At 40.5% G+C, this 20,347-nt stretch overlaps 1 protein-coding gene across 6 annotated transcripts; it reads left to right on the top strand.

Moving 5' to 3' along the window:
• The first annotated feature begins 38 nt into the window (after positions 1–38).
• On the top strand, positions 39–17,297 carry NDUFAF6 (NADH dehydrogenase (ubiquinone) complex I, assembly factor 6). Of its 6 annotated transcripts, none has more exons than XM_025148049.3 (9): positions 39–228; positions 2,111–2,214; positions 3,114–3,236; positions 7,742–7,798; positions 9,256–9,358; positions 11,545–11,678; positions 13,233–13,334; positions 16,575–16,631; positions 17,152–17,297. In XM_025148049.3, exons 2-9 carry the CDS (start codon positions 2,194–2,196, stop codon positions 17,278–17,280), a joined length of 726 nt encoding a protein of 241 aa, XP_025003817.1. In that variant the 5' UTR covers positions 39–228; positions 2,111–2,193; the 3' UTR covers positions 17,281–17,297. The 6 variants fall into 6 exon arrangements, with proteins under 6 accessions (XP_025003817.1, XP_015138423.1, XP_040551830.1 ...); XM_015282937.2 differs by having other exon boundaries at positions 2,111–2,210; XM_040695896.2 differs by lacking the exon at positions 16,575–16,631.
• The last annotated feature ends 3,050 nt before the right edge of the window (positions 17,298–20,347 follow it).

Here is a 20,347-nt window from a genome sequence, read left to right on the forward strand (position 1 = left end):
TATGGGCTCGGGCTGACTGACGGCAGGGGCGGAGCGGCGCGGTGCGGCGGGCAGCATGGCGGCCGCCACGGCTGCGGGCGGGCTGCGGCCCGTGTCGTTCCCCCGTCTGCTGAGGGCGGTGGGGGCCCGCGGCGGGCTGCCGTGGCCGCGGGGCGGGAGGGCGGCGGCGGCGGGCTGGAGCCGGCCGGAGCCCGGCGGAGAAGCGCAGTACTGCGCCGAGCTGCTGCGGTGAGTGCTGCGCGGGGAGGCCGGGCCGCGTCCAGCCCGCCTCGGGGGTGGGGAGAGCCGCTGTGCGCCGCGGGGAGGCGGCCCGGCCCGCTCGGGGATGGGGCTGCGGGAGGCGGGTCGGTCCCAGTCACGGAAGATAAGATGGATACGACCTTCCCCCCCCCCCCCCCCCCCCCCCCCCTTTTTTTTTCCTGTTGAAAACAGAAAAATGCTTGTGAGTTTTTATAAGTAGTCTTTTAGAGTAGTGAAATGAACAGTGCTTGTGCTTTTGAGGTCACTGATGAGAAGCCGCTGTTTGACGGTAGCTCATGTGCTGCATGGAAACCATAACAGCAGGGGAGAACGAAAGGCCGAGGAGTTCGAACAGAAATCAGTCGCTTCAGGCAGTGCAGACAGCTCTCATTTATTTATTACGATAAAGGCTTTCTTTTTGGTGTGTGTAAACTTCGCAGCTCTGCCCAGGTTGGACAATACTGGGTGTTTCTACAGTCTGTTCAGAAACAATTCCTCGTTTTGAGCTGATAATGCTTTGCAGAAAGTGACTTAAACTGAGGGGGGTTTGATGTGTTTGTTCTTTGTTAACAGCTGCTTATGAGCGTGGATAGTGACAGGACGAGGGGGAATGGTTTTAAACTGAGACAGGGGAGGTTTAGGTTGGATATTAGCAGGAAGTTTTTCACACAGAGGGTGGTGACGCACTGGAACAGGTTGCCCAAGGAGGTTGTGGATGCCCCATCCCTGGAGGCATTCAAGGCCAGGCTGGATGTGGCTCTGGGCAGCCTGGTGTGGTGGTTGGCGACCCTGCACATAGCAGGGGGGTTGAAACTCGATGATCATTGTGGTCCTTTTCAACCCAGGCCGTTCAGTGATTCTATTATGAAAGTGGCTGAAAGCCTGCTAAAATTCAGAAATGCCTTTTTTTTGTTGCTATTTGCGGCTTTGCATCAGGCTCTAACACAAGTTCGCCATGTATTATGAGAACTCTTAAGTATTCGCTTGTTATCAGCTGTTGTGTGTTTTACGGGGTGAGAACAGCTGTTAAATTTCATTTCCTTTTTGTTTCATGCTAAAAGTAGCAACCCCAGTACTACCCCCTTGTTTGGTTTGGTTTTGCTATCTTAAGCTCACATTCAAAAGAAATTGGAGTACATTTAAGGACAGACTTCATGGAAATGAGTAAATATTTAACTTGACGCTTACTTCCCCGTTCTCAAGGCATAACTTGGAGTTGCTACTTTGGTTCTCTTGAGGAATCGTGTTCCTTGCTTATCAAAAGTACACAAATATTGCTCAAATCAAGGAAGTTAGCATTTCCGAGGTGACCAAGTGTTTCTGGTAGTTACACCTACGTATGATTTTGCAGTTCGTAATCATTCTCCCTGTGCTCTGATTGTTCTTCGTTTAGTGGCACACCCAAGTGGCCAAACAAAAGTATACCACTTTAGAATGGCAACAAGTGCCAGAGTTCTTATACTTCTAGTATAGTTGTCAATAAACCAAACTATGATGGTTAATCCATTGCTCTCCTGTCAAGCTCCAACACACAATCTTTCAACAAAATGTGGTTTCATATTTAGAACAGAAGTCTGGATGTCAGACAGTCTGGATTCTGTTTGCAGTTCTTCCACAAGCTTGTTCCATGCCTTCAGCCAAATACCTTGAGATCTGGATTTGAGCGGTACATTGAGAGTTCAGATTGCATTCCCCCCTCTTGGAGCTCGCCTTATTTCAAAATAAGCTTAAAAGGTGCTGCTTTTGCACAAAGTTGGACTCTTGAACTGTAACTTGCTGCTACTATTGTAGGAGGCCTGTACTAAGCAACAGCATGCCTGATTTACGTGGAGCTATAAATAATATATGCATTCTTTCTGTCCTTTTATAGAAAACGTGACTATGAAGGGTTTCTGTGTTCTCTGCTGTTGCCTGCAGAATCTCGAACCTCTGCTTTTGCCTTGAGAGCCTTCAATGTGGAGCTGGCCCAGGCAGGTATTAAAATATAATTGTGAACTCTGGAAATGTGTAATTTAGGGTTTCAGAACTGTTACTTAACATGTAGCTGGCGTTTTGCTGAGATTAACTTTTCAGACTATAAAGGGCAATGAAAAAAGAAGTCACTACAAACCTCTAGTTTTGAGTGGCCCTTGGAAAATTGCCTCCCCCGCTTTATTTTGTTCACGTGTCTAGATTTTGTGACTCTCCTTTATGTTCTCTATTTTCACAATTATGTGATAACAAACAGGCTGTGGTCCGTGGTACTGCTATGTGACTGCATCTGTGCTGGCTTCAAATGCTCTGAGTGAATTAGAAAAGTGTAGCTAACCCCTGTCTGTGAAACGCCCATCAAAAACTTGGATGAAGGAGTCACTTGCTGGCAGAAGCTAAGTAAAGGAAATACTACTAAGAGAGAAGTTTGTAATTAGAGATTTGTGGTATGGGAGTGGTTGCAGTCTCTCACCTTTGCTGGATGGCCAGAAACTGCTAATGCAACCACAAAAGTTGGTGGCACTTGCCAGAAGGGAGCAGAGCAGTCCAAGAGATGTGCTTACTCAGCAAACCCTGTGATAAGTCTCTATGGGCTGTGCTTCTGGCAGCCTATAGTGCTACCCTCCCTCACTGCTGTTAACACTGCTTCTTATCCAGAGAAGAATGCCAAGGTGGGAGTTGTCCTGGACTTAAACTCTCTGAGTTCCCAAGTCACATCCTGGTGAAGATTTTATTTTTATTTACTCTCTGTAGCGTTGTAAGTTTCATTAGGAGTAAACAAATTGAGAACTGAGCCCTTTTCCCAGTGAGTTAGTCTAGGTCCTCTGTCCCTCTTTTCAGTAGAGGCAGACCAAAGTGCCTTAAGGAGACTGTGAATTTCACTCCAGGTGTATCCTTTCCAGATTAAAGACTCCATAACTCAGAAGACTACAGGTTTGATGCGAATGCAGTTCTGGAGGAAGGCTGTGGAAGATATATACTGTGATAACCCACCACATCAGCCAGTTGCTGTAGCACTGTGGAGGGTAAGATAGATCTTTGTTACCCTGAATTTCACTCGATGAAAATATTGCTGTGAGAAATAATGTTTTGCGTGTGTTGTGTTGCATTGTTAACTGTGTTATTTTATATAAAAAAAGTTAACGTAAAGGGCATTTATGTCTGTATGGTACCTTCCCACCTACAATCACAGAATAGAATCAGAGAAGGAGGATATTTAGGTGAGACCTAGTTGAAATCATCCAATCATAGAATGGCTTGGGTTGGCGTGGATCCAGTTCCAACTCTGCTGCTTATGTGCAGGGACGTCTCCCACTAGAGCAGGTTGCTTAAACCTGGCCTTGAACACTTCCAGCAATGAGATATCCACGGCTTCTTTGGGCAACCTTTTCCAGTGCCTCACCACTCTCATAGTAGAGAATTTCTTCCTAATGTCTGATCTAAATCTGCCCTCTTTTAGTTTAAAACCATTACCCCTTGTTCTGTCATTACATTTCTCTGATAAAAAAGTCTCTCCCCATCTTTTGCGTCAGGCCCCCTTTAGGTACTGCAGGGCCACTGTAATGTCTCTGGAGCCTTTGCTTCTGAAGGAGTGAAGAAGCCCAGCACACTCAGTGTTTTTTGGTAGGAGAGGTGCTCCAGCCCTTTGAGAATCCTCATAGGCTCCTCTGAGCCCACTCCAGCAGCTCCACATCTTTCTTATGCTGGTGGTCCCACGCCTGGATGCAGTTCTGCAGGTGGGGTCTAATGAGAACGGAGTGGAGCAGGACAATCACCTCCTTCACCCTGCTGGCCATGCTGCTTTTAACGCAGTGCAGGATATAGTTGGCTTTCTGGGCTACAGGTGCACACTGTTGGCTCATACTGAGCTTCTCATCGACTAAAACTCACAAGTCCTTCTCTGTGAAGGTTGCTCTCAATCAGTTTTCTGCCCAGCCGGTATTGTGTTTGGGATTGTCCCAATCCATTTACTTGGCCCTTCTGAACTCCATAAGGTTCACATGGGTCCATCTCTTGAGTCTGTTGACGTCATCCTGGGTTGTCACTTCCCTCCGGTGTGTTGACCTCACTATGCAGTGTGGGGCTGTTGGCAACTTACTGAGTATGCACACAATTCCACTGTCAAATGTGTAAGTCAGCTTTCCTAAGCGAGTGCTGGTCCTGCCTGAAGAGCAAGTTCTACAGCAAGACAGGAGACAAAGCACAGGGGTTAATCTAGCAAACTATGTATGAGGAGAAGCCCAAGACCTTCAATACCTAGTTACTGGATAACAGGGAGAATCTTCATACAGCCTCTCTCCTTGCTAAAGGGTTGTTTGACTTCTATTTATATATGATAATCTGTGCAGATCCTTTTGTGTCTGTTGAGTAACAGGAAATGTACTTGTGAACTTAAAAGTTTATTTTTACCAAGACGTCCATATGTGAATTCTAGCAGATGTTAGAACATTACTCACAAAGTACGCCCACAGACCTGTTCCTCTTTGAGTCGTGGCTGAATTTCTGTACAGATTTTCTATTTCTAAGTAGAGCTGCCATTGAGAAGTTCATCAGATGACTGAAGGCATTATAAAATTGATCTCCACTTGATCACGATTTAGAGTCACAGAGTAATTGAATTGGTATGGGCTTCTGGTTGTCATCTAGACCATGTTCCCATTCAGAGCAGGTTGAACTTCAGAGGTAGTGGATCAGATTTTCAGAGTCATGTTGAGTTGAATTTCTTCAGAGATAGCAACTCTGTGTGGTGCTGGTCATCTTAGGGCCACAGGCCACAGCAAGTCTTAGAAGCCTTACAGCAGATGCTTTTTTGGAAGGTTCTGTAAGATCAGAACTTGTGTTTAAACTAGGGATCTCCAGGCTCCTGGGCAGGAGAAGCTGCAGTTTGTCTAGGTCTCCATAGCTGAATACAGTTAACGTAGATCCCGTAGGTAGGTAGTTGCATGGACCAGCTGAAAAGCAGGCAGACAAATATGAACTCTTCATCCAAGTATTCATTTGCTTTGTTTGCATTAAAAATCCCTGACCCCCACTGTAATGCTGGGTTGGAAGAATGCAGTTCCTGTGGGACTGGAGTGTTTTAACTTTAGTTCTCTGTTGCACCTCTGAGACCACAAAAATGAGTTCTTTCCAAATCTTCTTTGAATGATTGAGAGTGCTGAAACTGTGGGCTGTCCCTGGTTGTTCTTCCTTCAAGTGTGAAAATAAAGCATAAGTGAACATTTGTTCCTGTCTGTCAACACAGGGGTTCAAGTTGGATTTAAACAAGGTACTTTTCATTTAAGTAAGAGAAAATACAGGTGAAGCCAAGAAGTAAAATAAAGGAAGAACACCTGTTATTTAGTCACTTTTAGGAGGAGCAAAGCTATTCATGGGTATCTTTAACTCTTATAAAGTGTGTGCCATAGCCACAACAAAGTGTCCATACAGTTAGAATGAAGACTGGCAAATGTTGCAAACCTTTTTTGCTGAATTATGAGAATTAAAATATCATGCTAGCTCCATCTTTAACACATTAGAATGCAATATCAATAGTTCTGCATGTCAATCTGTCTGTGCCTTTGAATTTTTTTTCTTCCTTCTTTCTGTTTCTGTTTCAGTGTATGGCAAACTGCCCAGAAACAAGATTGTTTTCTCCCCAAATGCTTGTCTCCTTTCCAAGGAGGAACTTGCTTTTGTGGAGTTTATTTTTGTTTCTGAAAATATCCTCACTTTTAATTGTCTGAGTAGATTAGGTACAAGTTGGTTTTGGATATGATTGTATGTATTCTTTCCACTACTTCTAATTTCAGGCTACACGTGTATATCAGCGTGGGGCAGAAATGTTTGTTAGCTAAAGATTAACCTTCTACAGACATAGTTCAGATATAAATTGCAGCCCTTTCCAACAGCTACGACTGCTAGTCGTGCTCCGTTCTCACACAGAAGGTTGTTTTCGAAGTAGAAGGAAGAATTGGCCTGTCTGTATGGTAAGATTTGAGCTTACATGTGACGTCTCTGAAGGGAAGACTGAGAGAAGACAATCCAAACAGAATAGGTCCTGAAGTAAGGTGTCGAGAAAAGGTCTGAAAGTGTTTCTGGGAGCTCTGATACCTCTGACTGCTGCAGAGCACTGTAGCAAACTATAGCACAACCTGTCCAGGTGACCTCTGCATTCAAGATATGATTTAATTTCTGTATTTCAGCAAATACCCCAAGAATGACTTATTTGAAGAGTGCAACTTTGCAGATCTTTGTGAATATCATTGCAGTTCTGAGAAAGTAAGATTCAGAAATAGACACCTGGACTCTTGTATTGCAGAGCTGTTAACAGCTCTGCATGCCTTTCACACAGTATATTTTAAGTATACTCTGTTCCCACTGTTGAGTTTGTATGCAGACACTTCTGATTTCCCAGAAGGAATACTAATTTAGTATGTTAAACTTTTCAAAAAGTTTTGTGTATTCCAGAATACTCCAATTTGGATTCTGAGAGTTGGATGTGCTAGTAAAGTATATAAATAGTCTGTAAAGATATTTCTAGAACTGTGAATGGCTCTACTCTTGGTAACTTTAATATAAATTTAGGTGGCAACCTTGTTCTGTTTGTTCTTACATGTATGTCCATTTTGAACCAATGCAAAATGGGGTCTAGTTCTCTGTTCATTTCTGGGGAAAACGAGAGAATTTGAAAAATGAGAGCTTACTTCAATGATGGTAGCTTAAAATGGATGTAGCACACAAGCAGGGTAATTCAGCAGAGCTTGGTGTGACACTTTAATTCTTGACCTTCTGCGACTGTTTCATGGACTTTATTTGCCAACTCACTCCTCAGGTGAATGAATGAGAAGCCAAACTGATGTGTTGATGGAACTTAGAATTCACTTTTTTACATACCTGGCACTTCCACAAAGCACAATTTGTTGAATCAGCAATGAGACCTAGTTTTATCAAACCTTGAAAAACTACTTACAAATAAAATGTGCGTACAGAAGTTGGTAGTGAACTGTAAGGGTGAAGATTGTGAGAAATCTGCTCTATAAGTTTTGTTTGTAAATATTTATATGTATGATTATAGTCTTGCTGGCAGCCTGGTCTGCGAAATTCATGTGGCTTTGGAGGAGTGTGTGTGCGTTTGTGTGCGTGGATGGATGGATGGATGTAAGAGGATTGAAGAGAAGTTGAAGAGTTGCAGTAAGCAAGTCAAGTACAAGTTAAGAGCCGAAATACGGATGTGTGAATATGAAACGCTTTAATAAAAGCAAAAAAAAAAAAAAAACCCTAAATATCCCCAAACCGTAATATTCAATTTTGTTATAGAAATGCTTTTAGTTAATTGATATCTAAGATTTCATTTTTTGGTGTGTGTGTGTGTGTTAACTCGAAGCAAATGCCAGCTAGATAATTTTTATGTTTGAAGATTCTCCTTTTTTCACTAACTTACCACTTTGATTCAGTGAATACAGTCCATGGAAAATAGTTTTCAACTGTCATAATGCAATATTGCCATCATTTTTTATACATTAACATCAATTTTTTATATAATTTTCAGGCTGTTAAGAGGCATAACTTGTCTAAAATGTGGTTCATGAAGATCATTGATGAAAGAGTAAGTATTTACCATTCAAAGTCTCATTCTCTTTTCAATCATATTAGACTTTTTCCCCATAATTTCATGTGTTTGTATGTAAAACCAAAGGTTAAGTAATTCATCTTTTTCAGACAATGGTTTTTCTCCTGAGAAGAACACTTTGCATTTCCTTTTAATTCTCCCTTGATGTTCTTACAATTTCTGCTCGTCTTGGCCAAAAAGATCCCTTAGAATTTAAAGCAGAGCTTGTGAGTCTGTATCTTTTTTGTTCTCTGCTCTGATAATGTATCTGTGCTCACATTTTTATACTGCAGACCTTAGTTTCTGATTTAAAGTAGTTGCCTCTAGTGGTAGTCCATTGTGAGTTACAATTGGCCTTTCTGTTTGTAACTGTGGGAAGTCCTCTTTGGTGAGATTAAATAGTAAGGTCTCTACATACAACTATTAAAAATTCTGAAAAACTACATTTTAATAGAAATGGAAATGAAGATGTGTAAGAAGCAAACCTCATACACAGCCTCTTTTTATGCCATTCCAGTCCTGCTCTTGGCATCTTTGTATTCTTTTTCATCTCTTATGTTACTATGTCAGTTTTGCCCCTAAATTGCCTTATCATGTGATGAGTCATGGATATGAAACCTCAGAATTGGAATAACCTGTCTGAACTCTTCTGCCATACTTTGCTGTTTTTCTCCCTTGTGTGCTAGGCAGTGCTCTAAGAGCTGTACAATAACACAAATCTGAAAATACCCACCCTTTAGGAGGAGAATATGAGAGAATTTCACAGGTGCAGTGATGCTGCTATCAACTCTGACACGAGGGCCACTCTAAGGGCAGGAATTCCTTGAATTTATAGCTTTGCTGCTGAAGCTGGTATCTCATGAAGTTACACTGTGAACAAATGGATAGTCAGTTACTTTCGGTGTTGTTGCTATGAAAGACTTAAGAGTTTTAAATATTAAAACTGGTAGATTTTAGCCACAAAAGCCACTTGGACAGGAAGAATGATGTCAGAAATTCTATTCTGGGGAGTGTTTGCATGTGACTTTGAAACTCATGTGTGTGATGGATTGAGTTTTTTTTTCTTCTTTTGTGTGCATGTTTTCAAGTATATATTCCTGTTTATTTTCCATTCTTCAGTTGCTAATAAAGTATTAAAATTGGCAACTTGGTAGTGTAAGAATACAATAAAATGTTTTCTATTGGCAGTATCATTTTTTTCTAAAGAATGCTCATTAGTCATTGCAAGAGGTTGTAATTGCTCCAGTCACCAGACTTGGTTGTGGTTGCATGTACTTATTTGTAGTAGAGTTGCTATGGGCTTCAGTGCCTGTTTCTATCTGAGTATATACTCCTTTTAGATCTCTTAATTTTACCTTTTCTTGCTAATAGTGGATTAGGCTAATCTGAACACATAACTAGCACAAATAGCAGTTATATCTACCTTTTACTTAAGTCCTATGTTCAAATTACAGGAGAAGAATTTGGATGACAGAGCATACCGTAACATCCAGGAGCTTGAAACGTATGCTGAGAACACTCAGAGTGCTCTCTTCTACCTCACGTTGGAAATGCTGGGTAGGTGCTTTCCCATTTTTAGATTTCGTTGATGACTCATTAATACTGGTATGATATTTTATCATTGTTCCAAAAAAGAAAAAGCAGCACTTTTTCCACCCAATTTTCATTTCGGCAGAAGTTGTCACATTACAGTTGAGCATTCAGAAGAAATCTAAACCTGGAACCCTTCTGCAGCTCTCTTAAAACTACATACTTTCCTTAGAAGATAACTCAGTGGAAAGTTCATTGTAGTTTTCTACTGCTCTGTTCTTCTTGCCCCTGTTATGGAGTCTGGTAAATTCGGCTCTTTACTTTGTTTTCTGGTTGTTCCACTTGGTAGGACACAGAGCACTGTAGTTATTCAGCAGCTACTGTTCTGTACTGCAGTGTTATATGCTGGTTATTTTGAAACAGTTCCAAACCTATAAGCTTCCCTTGGTGATGTTGTTAACTTGGGCCTGAATCCTCTCTCCTTCCTAAAAGCAGATTAACTATCAATAATTGAATAGCTAGAAAAAAGGCAACAAAGACAATATGGTCCTTGTAGTTTAAAGCTAATGTTGTGTAATAGAATACTCGGAGACTGGAAAAGAACTGTTCACTTGAGGTGAAGAAGAGGTTAATTTTCTTTTAGGTGTGTGTTGCATCATGGTACTATTGTCTGTATGAGCTCAGATGTAAAAAGGCTGGGGTTTATTTTTTAGTAGTATAATATTTAGCATGAATATTGTAGTCACAACATCAGAGTTGTCTGATGGAATGTCAAAGCTGAGGTTGAAAGAGGAGAAAAAAAGAGTAGTAAAAAGAGCACGGTCTTCTCAGGAGGAAATGAAGAACCCACATTTCAACATCTGATATTTGCTTTCTCAGTAGGGATTTAGTGAAATCTTGCAAATGTCTTTGAGCTTTTGGTTGTAGAAATGTAGGACAATGAAAAATATCATTGTCTTCCATGCTGAGAATTGTCTTTAATACTGAAGGGTGCTTGGCTCACTTCTGATGCAAGTCAGATGATCCTGTTCTTGAAATCTGTAGTGGAGACTCCAGATTTTCCTATCATGTTTAACTTCTCTTCAATATGCCAATTTAACTAAATATCTAAGAATCTCCTTCACTATACCTTAAGCAATTATCCCGTGTTTTCTTCCAGAAATGGTGAAATTAATTGAACATAGGCTAACTGTTTCCCATCAGTGGTCTTTTCTATACTACACAGACCTAGTCTTGTTTGCTAAATTTCTTGTGCTTTTTTAGCTTCTTTAATCCTGCCATCTCCAGTTGGTACGTATCTTTCCTTGTAGTAGTGTTGCTTCATTCTACTGATTTTTTTTGGGTTACTTCTCTTGTGAGGCTCATTTTGACTTGTAAACTTATCTTCCAAAGTCTGCTTTCTACCACCACTGCCAAAGTAACTCCACATAGTCTGCCTGTATACACTATTTCCAAAGGGTTGATACCCATGCAAGGCTTGGACAATGAATCTGCTATAGCCAGTATCATTTCCAGGTGTCAGGTAGGCTCACTGGTCCTGTATCCCCATTTCTATCTTTGTGGAATGTTGCTTCCGTTGTGAATTTTAGTTCTCCTTTAAATTTTCCTTTTATCCTGGTTCAGCCCTGTGTTATAAGCCAATATTATATGGTCTTGCCATGAAGAAGGATGATACTGCTTTACCGCAGTCACCATCCTCTCGTCTCAGTTAGTAGCCAGGCAGGAACCAAAGTTAGCTGTACTGGTTTACGATGCTGCTATCTCATTACCCCTGGCAGAGCAAGGGAGGTGCAAGGCAGACATATGGGTACAGTGGGGGGAAGCATATGGCCATTCTCCTTGGCTTCAGGACACTGCTGAATCAGCTGCAACTAATGGATGAAACCACACTGTAAGCATTAATGCTAGTCAGGAATCTCACACTTGAATGATTTCTCTGGCAGGGAAAACAGTTCTTGGAATGTTGCTATCCTGAAAGAAGATATGCTGGTGTAAATGGCTCTGTGTAGCAGTGGATAGTATCTGAACAGGAATCACTGCATTCCCTACTGCTTTGCGCCTCTGAGATGAGGTCTCAGGGCAGGTTATGAACATAAGCAGTTCTGCAGTGCATCAGTACACTTGTTAGCTTTCCTTAGATATGACTGTAATGCACATCTGAGAAGACTCCTCAAAAGGCCTGACAGTATGACCTACTATTTCTGCCGTTTCAGGTGTGAGGGACGTCCACGCTGACCACGCAGCCAGTCACATTGGGAAAGCTCAAGGCATCGTTACCTGTCTGAGAGCTACTCCGTACCATTGTGCAAGGCGAAAGGTCTTTCTGCCCATGGACATTTGTATGTTGGTAAGAGAAACAAGTTACCTGGAATTGAACAATATGGTATCTAACTGTATCTCCCAACACTGGGTAAGAGTTTGTACTTCATTAGCATAGAAATAGCACGCTTTTTTTGTTCATTTCTTTGTGCAGTGGTTTCTGCTGCAGCTCAGTGGTTTTATAGGTATGAGGTGAGAGGAATGACCTTCCTGAAACACCAGCATGTTTTTTTTTTGTTTCCCCATTTTCTAATCTTTTGTTAAATCTGGTAGTAGTTTATCTTTCAGGATCTTTTCTGTTGAAGTGTAGAAATACACATGCAGAACGGGGACTTGTGAACCATCTTACCCAGTTTCTCCTTACATTGCCTTTTTATAAATTGTTCTGGTGTTCCTTTCTTGTTTTTGGTCGCACACAATTGATGGCTGTAACCATACATTCCATACATTGCTGTATGAGATGGTGTATAGTTCTCCAGTTTGAATTCTACGCCTAGTTTGCATTGAAACTTAATAGCTCTTGCAATTTGGTTAAACTGGAATGTTCTCTGGCTAGATCTGTAGCCATGGCAGCAGTTACTCCATCTCCAGTCTGTATTTTTAAATGTTAATGCTGTTCTTTTTATGCTTGAGCAAAATTTATGTCATTACGCTGATGCTTAAGGCACATGTGGCAGTCTTTTCTGTATATAATTTCAGTACAATTGAAAGTTTTGATTTGAAGTAGTCTGCGAAAGGCATAGACACTAATGTAGGTCAGGTTTATGGGACTGCAGGAAGAAGCTGCTCCTCGCTTTGAGCCCTTCTGAGCCTGGATGGTATGTGAGACCTTCCAAGTTTTTTAGGTTTTCAGCTATAGTCTGAAAATTCACAGTCATCCCTGCTGTGGAAGGTGTTGTACAGTGAAACTGCATAGTTAAAGATCAGGAGGCAGGCTAACAGCTTGTGTCCCTTCTGTGCAAGCATTTCAGCTGCAGGCAAGTGTTGCAGAGTTGTTCTTGAATCTGTACCTCTGTGAGGCTCACTTGCCTACCTTTATACAGTTTTCACGTCTGGATGTTGTTGAGAAGAACAGGAAACTGGTGCAGTTCTGAATGTACTATATTCTATCTTCCTGGTTACTGTAGTCAGAGATTGCTTTTCTTATGTTTTTTATTTATTTTGCAAACCTAGCATTGCCAATCCCAAGGTAAACATGACTTCTTTCTTAACTGTTGCTGGCTTTGTTATGCTTTCTACTGCTTTTTGGATTATGTTTAAGTTGATGTAACTTCCCAAAACTTTAAAGCCTAACACAGTTGTCTGCCTGACCACAGTATCTTTAGGGAACAAGTCCAGAGTCAGTTTCAAAGGTTCTTTTTATTCTCTTGAATTGTTTTCCAAGTAACTGACAATAAATGAATGAAAAAGAGGAGTTGCAGAGAAGGGCAGCAGCAGAACACACTTGGAATTTTTCTGTCTCAGGTCAGCAGTTTGGTTGTTGGGACAAGCTTTTGAATTTTCCTATCTTTTGTGAAGCTAAAATGGAAACGTGATGTTTGTTGAGAGTTTTTTACTTCTTGCTTTTCCTTCCTGTGTCTAGCATGGAGTTTCACAAGAGGATTTCATAAGATGCAAGCAAGAGAAACATGTGAGAGATGTAATTTATGACATTGCCAGCCAGGCCCATATTCACCTAGAACATGTGAGATTCCTTCTCCCTTTTCTTTCTTTTGATAAACATAGTTGATGCTGTCCTTTACAAAGCACTGTGAATGTGTTGTTAGAAGCCTTATAGCTGCATACTTTATTTCAGATATTTTAACCTAAATTACTTTGAGAGAAGTTTCAAACCTGTAAGTATTTTACAGCTACTTCTGTATGGATATTATATTTATCTGTAGGTACAGAAGGCAGTTTTCTCACAGCCAGGTGCAGTTACATATGTGTAAGTACTGCGTAAAAACCTTCTTACTGGGAGAGAAACTTTGAGCAGAATATTCTAAGTGCAAGAATGAGCCAGAATGGTATCAGCACCATAGGAAGGACTTGCACATATGGTACCTCACAGCACAGCCGGAGGGGAGGGCATTTTGGCTCCAACTGCTGGTTAGTGTTTGGGAGGGGAGAATTCATTCCTTAACGTGACCAGACATGCTCAGAACTGTGTTGGGAAATGTGTTTTCTGTTTATTTCTTTTTGGGTTCACAGCCAAGTGCATTAGGAAGGGCACTTCTTGCTTGGAGCAGTAGATAATGAATTCTGAAGACCTGCTTAAACTTCTTTTTTTTTAATAAATGCTCTTATTTTTAGCTACACTCGCAACCTAATGCAAAAAGCAAAAGAATGCTTCATCAGCAGGGCACTGTTAGTCTCCCTTTATCTGGAAAATAAAACTTGCAGGAAGCACTGTAAAGACTATTCTTTTGTCAGCAGTACGTGTGTGCTCTGAGTATCTCATCCAGTCCAGGTAGTCTGAAAAGATACTGCTTCAAAGTAAGGAAATGTTGGAATTCTCTGCATTTACATCATGAATATAATCCTCACTTACAAAGTTAGCCATAATCACAAAGTATTTTCTGCAGTATAGGCAGGAGAACCTTTCTTAATTTTCATTTTTCTGAAGGTAAAATAAGGTATCCATGGTTTGTTCCGTGAGTTGTTGGTTAGCTGATTAATTTTTAGGGGTCAAAAATATGTAGCTTCAGGCTTTATTTTTAGTACAGCCTATGTGTAATTTGTATTAGATGTATTCCTCTTCATGCTCTTTCACCTTGTCCAGTTCCAAAGGAAACTGTTAGTTGAGAAGCTGGAAAAAGAAGCAAAGAAAATGGAAGGTCAAAACTGCCCACTTGAGTGTTCAAGCAGAAACTTCCTTCTCTTTTTTTCCCCTAATCTTCTACCAGAAGAACACTACCAAACTCCATCATCATCAGTGAAGAATAATGGGCAGTAGAGAGTTTGCTAAGTGTTCAAACCACTTGAAATTGGCATTAAGACGCAGTAGAGTATTAGCTGCCTTAATAATCAGAGAGTCTTTGTGTAAGATAAAGATGCTTTTTTCCCTAATGGATGATATCTCAAGACTTCAGGTAAATATAGTGGGTTAGTGCCTTTAGGCGCATCAGTTCTCCTGTATAAAATTGCCATTTTGTTTTGCCTAAGGGTGTTATCAACCGCTCACCCTCTGACTTGCTTGGAGCGGTGAAGCTTAAAACTGCAGAGGTTTTAACAGTCACAGAATTTATACGGCCACACATGCTTTGCAGGATAACAGTTATTATGCCCGTTTCACAGTCAGAAGGAACAATCTGAAAATGCTAAATAAATCTTGGGGATATTATGTGTAATAAAATGGCACTTAATCAACTGTGAGAGAAGTTTGTGAAGCATGGTCAGCTCTTTTTGGTACTGTGACTGCTGACCAGCAGAGGGCAAAAGAAGACAATGAAGGTTGTGGTTTTCTTTAGGACTATTGCGTTTTATCTGAATAAAAGCGTACGATGAAGGTGCTGTGTCAGTCCCACACAGCCCTTTGAAATGTGTTAGCAGCCTTTACTTGTTCCCCATCTTTGTCTTCAGTACTATCTCCTGCATTTTCCCAGGAGGTCTCCTTTTGGCCTTTTGCCCTTATCTCGATTATGGTACATCAGTTTGCCAGGGAAGATAAGGTGCTTTCTAAATGGCAGTCATGCAGACCCATTCTGAGTTAAGACCATCAAGCAAGATTACTTTTTTCCTTTGCTCTCACAAATACCAATAGTAAGCTAGATCAGAGAAGGTAATTTTCCTTTTCGATGTATGCACATTAATTTCATCTTAGAGTTTTAAAATAATTTGCCCTCTGAAAAGATTCAGTATTTTTCCCTCCTAAAGTTTTAGCCACATTTTCTCATTTTTCTGGGAGGATCGATGTGTTCGTGGCAGAACACGAGCCAGCAGTGCGCTCAGGTGGCCAAGAAAGCCATTGGTGTCCTGGCTTGTATTAGAAATAGACACAGAACTTCTTTCCCAAAGTTTTCATGCAATACCAGCAACAAAATTGTAAAGAGCTGCACAATTAATGCTCACTGCTTGTTTCCTACACCTGCTGTCACTGATTTGAGGCATCACAGGCCAAACTCTTAGCATTACAAAAATGCTAACTGCAACCCAACAGGTTTTATGCCCCGTACGCTGCTGGTAGAAGAACACATGGGAGGATCCATGGAAAACTAACACAGACTCATAAATACTCATCAGTGTTTGTGAAGAGTATCTTTGTTTGTTTTTTGTTTGTTTTAGTATGTAAGAAGAGATGAAACAAGGAGGGATTCTGTATTTATAATTAAGCCCTACAGGAAGATTTGCTGTAGCTGAGTTGTATGTGCACTTAAACTGTAGAGTTGATTCAGCCATGATTTAGTTTAGAGTGTTTACACATAGACAGTGAGGGCCTGAGGCACTGAGATACTTGCAGAGTCCTATAAATATAAATAGAGCATAATTGAACTTCTGGAGCTGATGGTAAGACTGGCCCGAAAAGATCCCCTCAGAGAAATGCATTTCTGGTCCATCAATACTGTCTCTTGGGATGCAGAGAATTATTTGATATGGTTTCATATTTTAATAAATATGATGCCACATTTATTAAAAGAGATGCAACTTGGAACTTTACAGGAATGAGGGATGCTAATTTACATTGTTTTATTATTATGCAAACTGTAAGGTTGTCAGAAGGTTAAAGAATTCTAGGAGGGATCACCCAACATAGTACACTTTTTGCATAATTACTTTTGTGTACAGTGAGGGATGGTGCTGGCTTAGTTTCAGTATGTCAGAGAATAGCACATTCTGGTGGCTCTAAACATTATAACAGTACTTTATGTTCAGTCTGAAATGTCAAACTATTCTGATAAGTACTTTTTTTTTTACTTCCTTCCCATCTTATCCCATTTACTTTCAGGCTAGATCTTTCAGTAAGAAGGTTCCTGTGAAGGCATATCCTGCTTTTTACTATACGGTGGGTGTGATACCATGCAGTGTTGAAATGATGACCTTGCTTTTGTGCTAATGTGTTTGTGAAAAGTAGAAGATCAAATGAAGCTTAAACTAATTAATTGAAATTGTTAACTAATACTTTATATGTCCATGGGAAAGCATAGTACCTGAAACTTACTAAAGACTTCATTTACATACTACTGTGGAACCTCATAGTTTGAGCAAAACTTTCACTCTTTCTTTAACTACAGAATTTCTCCAACGGTGTCTGTACTCTTAGGCAACCTTTCTAATGCAAGGGGCCAAAATCTTGTCTAGTTTTAATCATTTTCTGGTTGGTGTAATGAAATATAATGCTTCTCTTCTCAAAAGTTGTCTTCTGTGTTTTCTTTGAACGTGATGGTTACACTCCACTTGCTGAAACAGACATACTGTCAAGCCTTTTTGCAGTTCCTAATCCGGTTGTATGTATCACTGTAAGTTTAATGCCCAATTATCTGTGTGCACCGTATGGACTGAGCCTTTTTTCTTTTCTTTTCTAGGTTGCTTTAGATGATTATTTATATAACATACGGAAAGTGGACTTCAATATATTTCATCCAAGCTTACAAAAGAGGAATACATTATTACCGTTGTATTTATATATCAGAACTTGGAAAAAAACGTATTAAAATTTTCTTAATATGAAGTTCAGATTGCTGTTTCTTTTTCTCTTTAATGACTTAACTTGATGGAATTGTTATGTCTGACTTCACACTTCTGCAAACTGTACCAACTGCTGCTCATGGGAAATAGTGGATGTGCATGAACTGTAGCTGTCAGCTCGCTGGCAGTAGTGAAGTTTGTTCTTGGAATACGAGGCTGATATCTCTGCTTCGCATGTCTGCCAAGTCATCTGTCCTTGTCTGAGATTACTTCCCTTGTCTCTTTTCTTGTAATAACAGCAGTATGATAGAGTTCTTCTTGGACAAATTCTGTACCAATGGATACTTGTAACAGTTTATATCTTAGTGACAAAAGAAACCAAAACCAACTCCCGGAAAAACCTTTGTGCCCCAAAGCAGTAAAGCCATTTCAGCAAATACACTGTGTATCAATTAAGCAGTTCTGTTTAGGGCAAAGTGCAGACTTTTCACACTATGATGCTTCATAGCTGAAAGAATGACTATATATATTTGGATGTAAGAAAACTGTCAGGAAAAGCTTCAGCTTTCTTAATTATCTAGTGTTTATGTAGCAATGATAAAAAATGATAAAATTAGAGCTGGAGTAGAGAAATTATTTAACTGTATATTGAGGTTGAGCTTCAGAATCATAGAATCATAGAATTGCTCAGGCTGGAAGAGACCTTAAAGATCATCAAGTCCAACCACAACCTGACCATACTATCCACACCCTAACAACCCTCCACTAAATCATGTCCCTGTTTTTAAACACATCCAGGGATGGTGACTCAACCACTTCCCTGGGGAGCCTATTCCGGTGCTTAACAACCCTTTCTGTAAAGAAGTGTTTCCTGATATCCAACCTAAAGTGACTTGAAGTTACTCTGTGTGATAGGAGGATAGCTTTACAACAGATGAAGAGAACTCTTGCGTGGTTTTTATTTCTAACTCGGCCAACCACTTTCACTGTGCTCTGAGCTTGGCATTGTCTTCCTCCTGCTCTCTATGTTATTGGCCACAGCTGTCACTGCCACGTGGATCTGAGTACCCCTTTATTCACATTTACTGTGTCTCTCAGGACACCCTCCTATGTGGCTTCACTGAATTCTTTCTCTTTAATACTCTTAAGAGAGAGATTCTTGAATGTGCTGGGTCATTTTAGTCCTGCCTCTCTGCAAATGTACTGCTCAGTTTTTTTTGGTGGGGAATTACAGGAGCTCTGTACTCGGCGTCTCTTACGATCAAGCTTAAAGTGCAAAATACTTGCTTGACTTGTTTTTTAGTAAAATAATACTTCCTAACATCTAGCTTGATTCAGTTGCACAAATCCAGTAGTCTCCTCTGCCATCATCCTCATTCTATTAAATAGCTTTTATCCTAGAGATTTTTTTTTTTTCATCAGAATTAATCTCCCCAGATGCTTGGTTGTATAACAGCATCCTGTATTTTGGTTTACGATGCTGCACAGTACATTTCTGAGAACAAGATTGGTGGCTTTTTTTAACCACGGAATCTGCAAGCATGGTGGAAGTCTCACGAACCCAACCTTAAATCCCTCATTCAGTGGTTTCGTTATATATGTTTGAAGTTGGTTTGTGATGTAGATCTTAGTTAATTCCCTAGTTTCCTATGCCTGAATAAAACATTTCTCTTTGAATTTGTTCAGTTCATCGTCTTGCTTTCTGTATTAGAGGTGTCATGGTCACAGTTGAGATGAACCTACAAAAATCTGTATATATTGCATCCAAAGTCTTCTGGATGTTTTCTGAAAGTATAATTTTAATTGGCTCTGTCCTCTTAAAGTCAGCTGCTGTATCTTAGCATTGGTGTTCTTGAATCGGGCAAAGGGGTCTGGCGACAAGAAAATACTCTCTTCCATTGCAGGCACTACAGCTCTTCCTGCCAAGTTAAGAGCAAAGGCTTAGGCTCTGTTGCTACTACCGCACCAGCTGCACATTCACTCTGTTTATGTTCTGGAATAAGCATTACAAATGTCTCTTTCTGCAGTTGGTCCTCGTTTTGTTCCCAGCATGCTGAGTCAGGACAATAGAGGCAGCCCTGTCTTTCCTTTGAAAAGGAATCACTCTCCTGTAAAGTTAACTTTTGGCAGGAACTTAGTACAGTAGCTCAACGTGTATGGAGGAGAAGGAAAAGAAGAAAAAAAACCGTGCAGTATAACAAGTACATTGAGTTGCTACAGTGATATCTTGCTTCCAAGCTGCAAGGCCGGTCCTTTGCTTTGGTGTTGAAGTGGAACAAATCTTGACAATGCACTTACAAAGGAAGCAGTGGAAGGACTGATTTGTTCCAACGTGGAAAAGAAACTGTGATGCAGTGAATAGTAAGCATGGTGAGAGGAGCTTATCAGTGAATTAGTAAACAAGATATGGAGTCACGGAATTCAAGTTACGATTTCAGTCACAAGAGTTGTGAGTGACCTCAGAAAGTAAAATAGTTTGAAATGCAAGTGACAGGAGGCTGCCTGAGTAAGCAGCCAGTGTCTCATTTGTGTCCTTCAAGGAACAGTTTTCTTTCCTGGATGGTCGTGCCAAATTTGGCCCTTGGAAACTGGGTTGTGAATGGGAGTGTTGAAGACCTGTCAAACAAGGTAGCTGCAGTGTGCGTGCTTTCACTTGTGCTATCCCATTTTATTTCTTCATATCAATTGGTGCCACAGGAGAAATTCTGCTCATCAGTTCTGATAATTTGTAATTCTGCATCCTACAGAAGCATCCTCTGACTGATGCTTTTTTTGTTGGATCTGACGAAATATCTTCTTACAGTGGTGTTAACGTACTAGTCATTCGTATCAGAAGAAAACGAGCATGTTGCTAGCTGCTAATTACGTGCCTGAAAATAATTTCCATGCCTAGTTGAATCATGTTTAATTAATTTAGCCCTTGTAAAATAGCAGTCTAGCTGCTGGGTATGCTCCTCAGTAGCCTTACGTGATGCCTTACACATCTATTTGATCGTTAAGGTCTTGTTTTCTTTTGGTTAAGCACTGAATTGTGTTTTCATCTTTCTTTTCAGAGTAGCTCACTGGAGTGTTCCAGAGGCACTTTCCACTTAG

This window comes from Gallus gallus, chromosome 2 (assembly GCF_016699485.2).
Source record: "Gallus gallus isolate bGalGal1 chromosome 2, bGalGal1.mat.broiler.GRCg7b, whole genome shotgun sequence".
Taxonomy (NCBI): domain Eukaryota; kingdom Metazoa; phylum Chordata; class Aves; order Galliformes; family Phasianidae; genus Gallus; species Gallus gallus.

Bases quoted from the DNA above. Each gene is read 5' to 3' on its own strand.
- NDUFAF6 (XM_015282937.2), top strand. From the start codon at position 56: ATGGCGGCCGCCACGGCTGCGGGCGGGCTGCGGCCCGTGTCGTTCCCC. The intron at 9,359-11,544 runs GTAGGTGCTTTC...CTGCCGTTTCAG, and splicing joins CCTCACGTTGGAAATGCTGG to GTGTGAGGGACGTCCACGCT. The intron at 11,679-13,232 runs GTAAGAGAAACA...TCCTGTGTCTAG, and splicing joins CCATGGACATTTGTATGTTG to CATGGAGTTTCACAAGAGGA.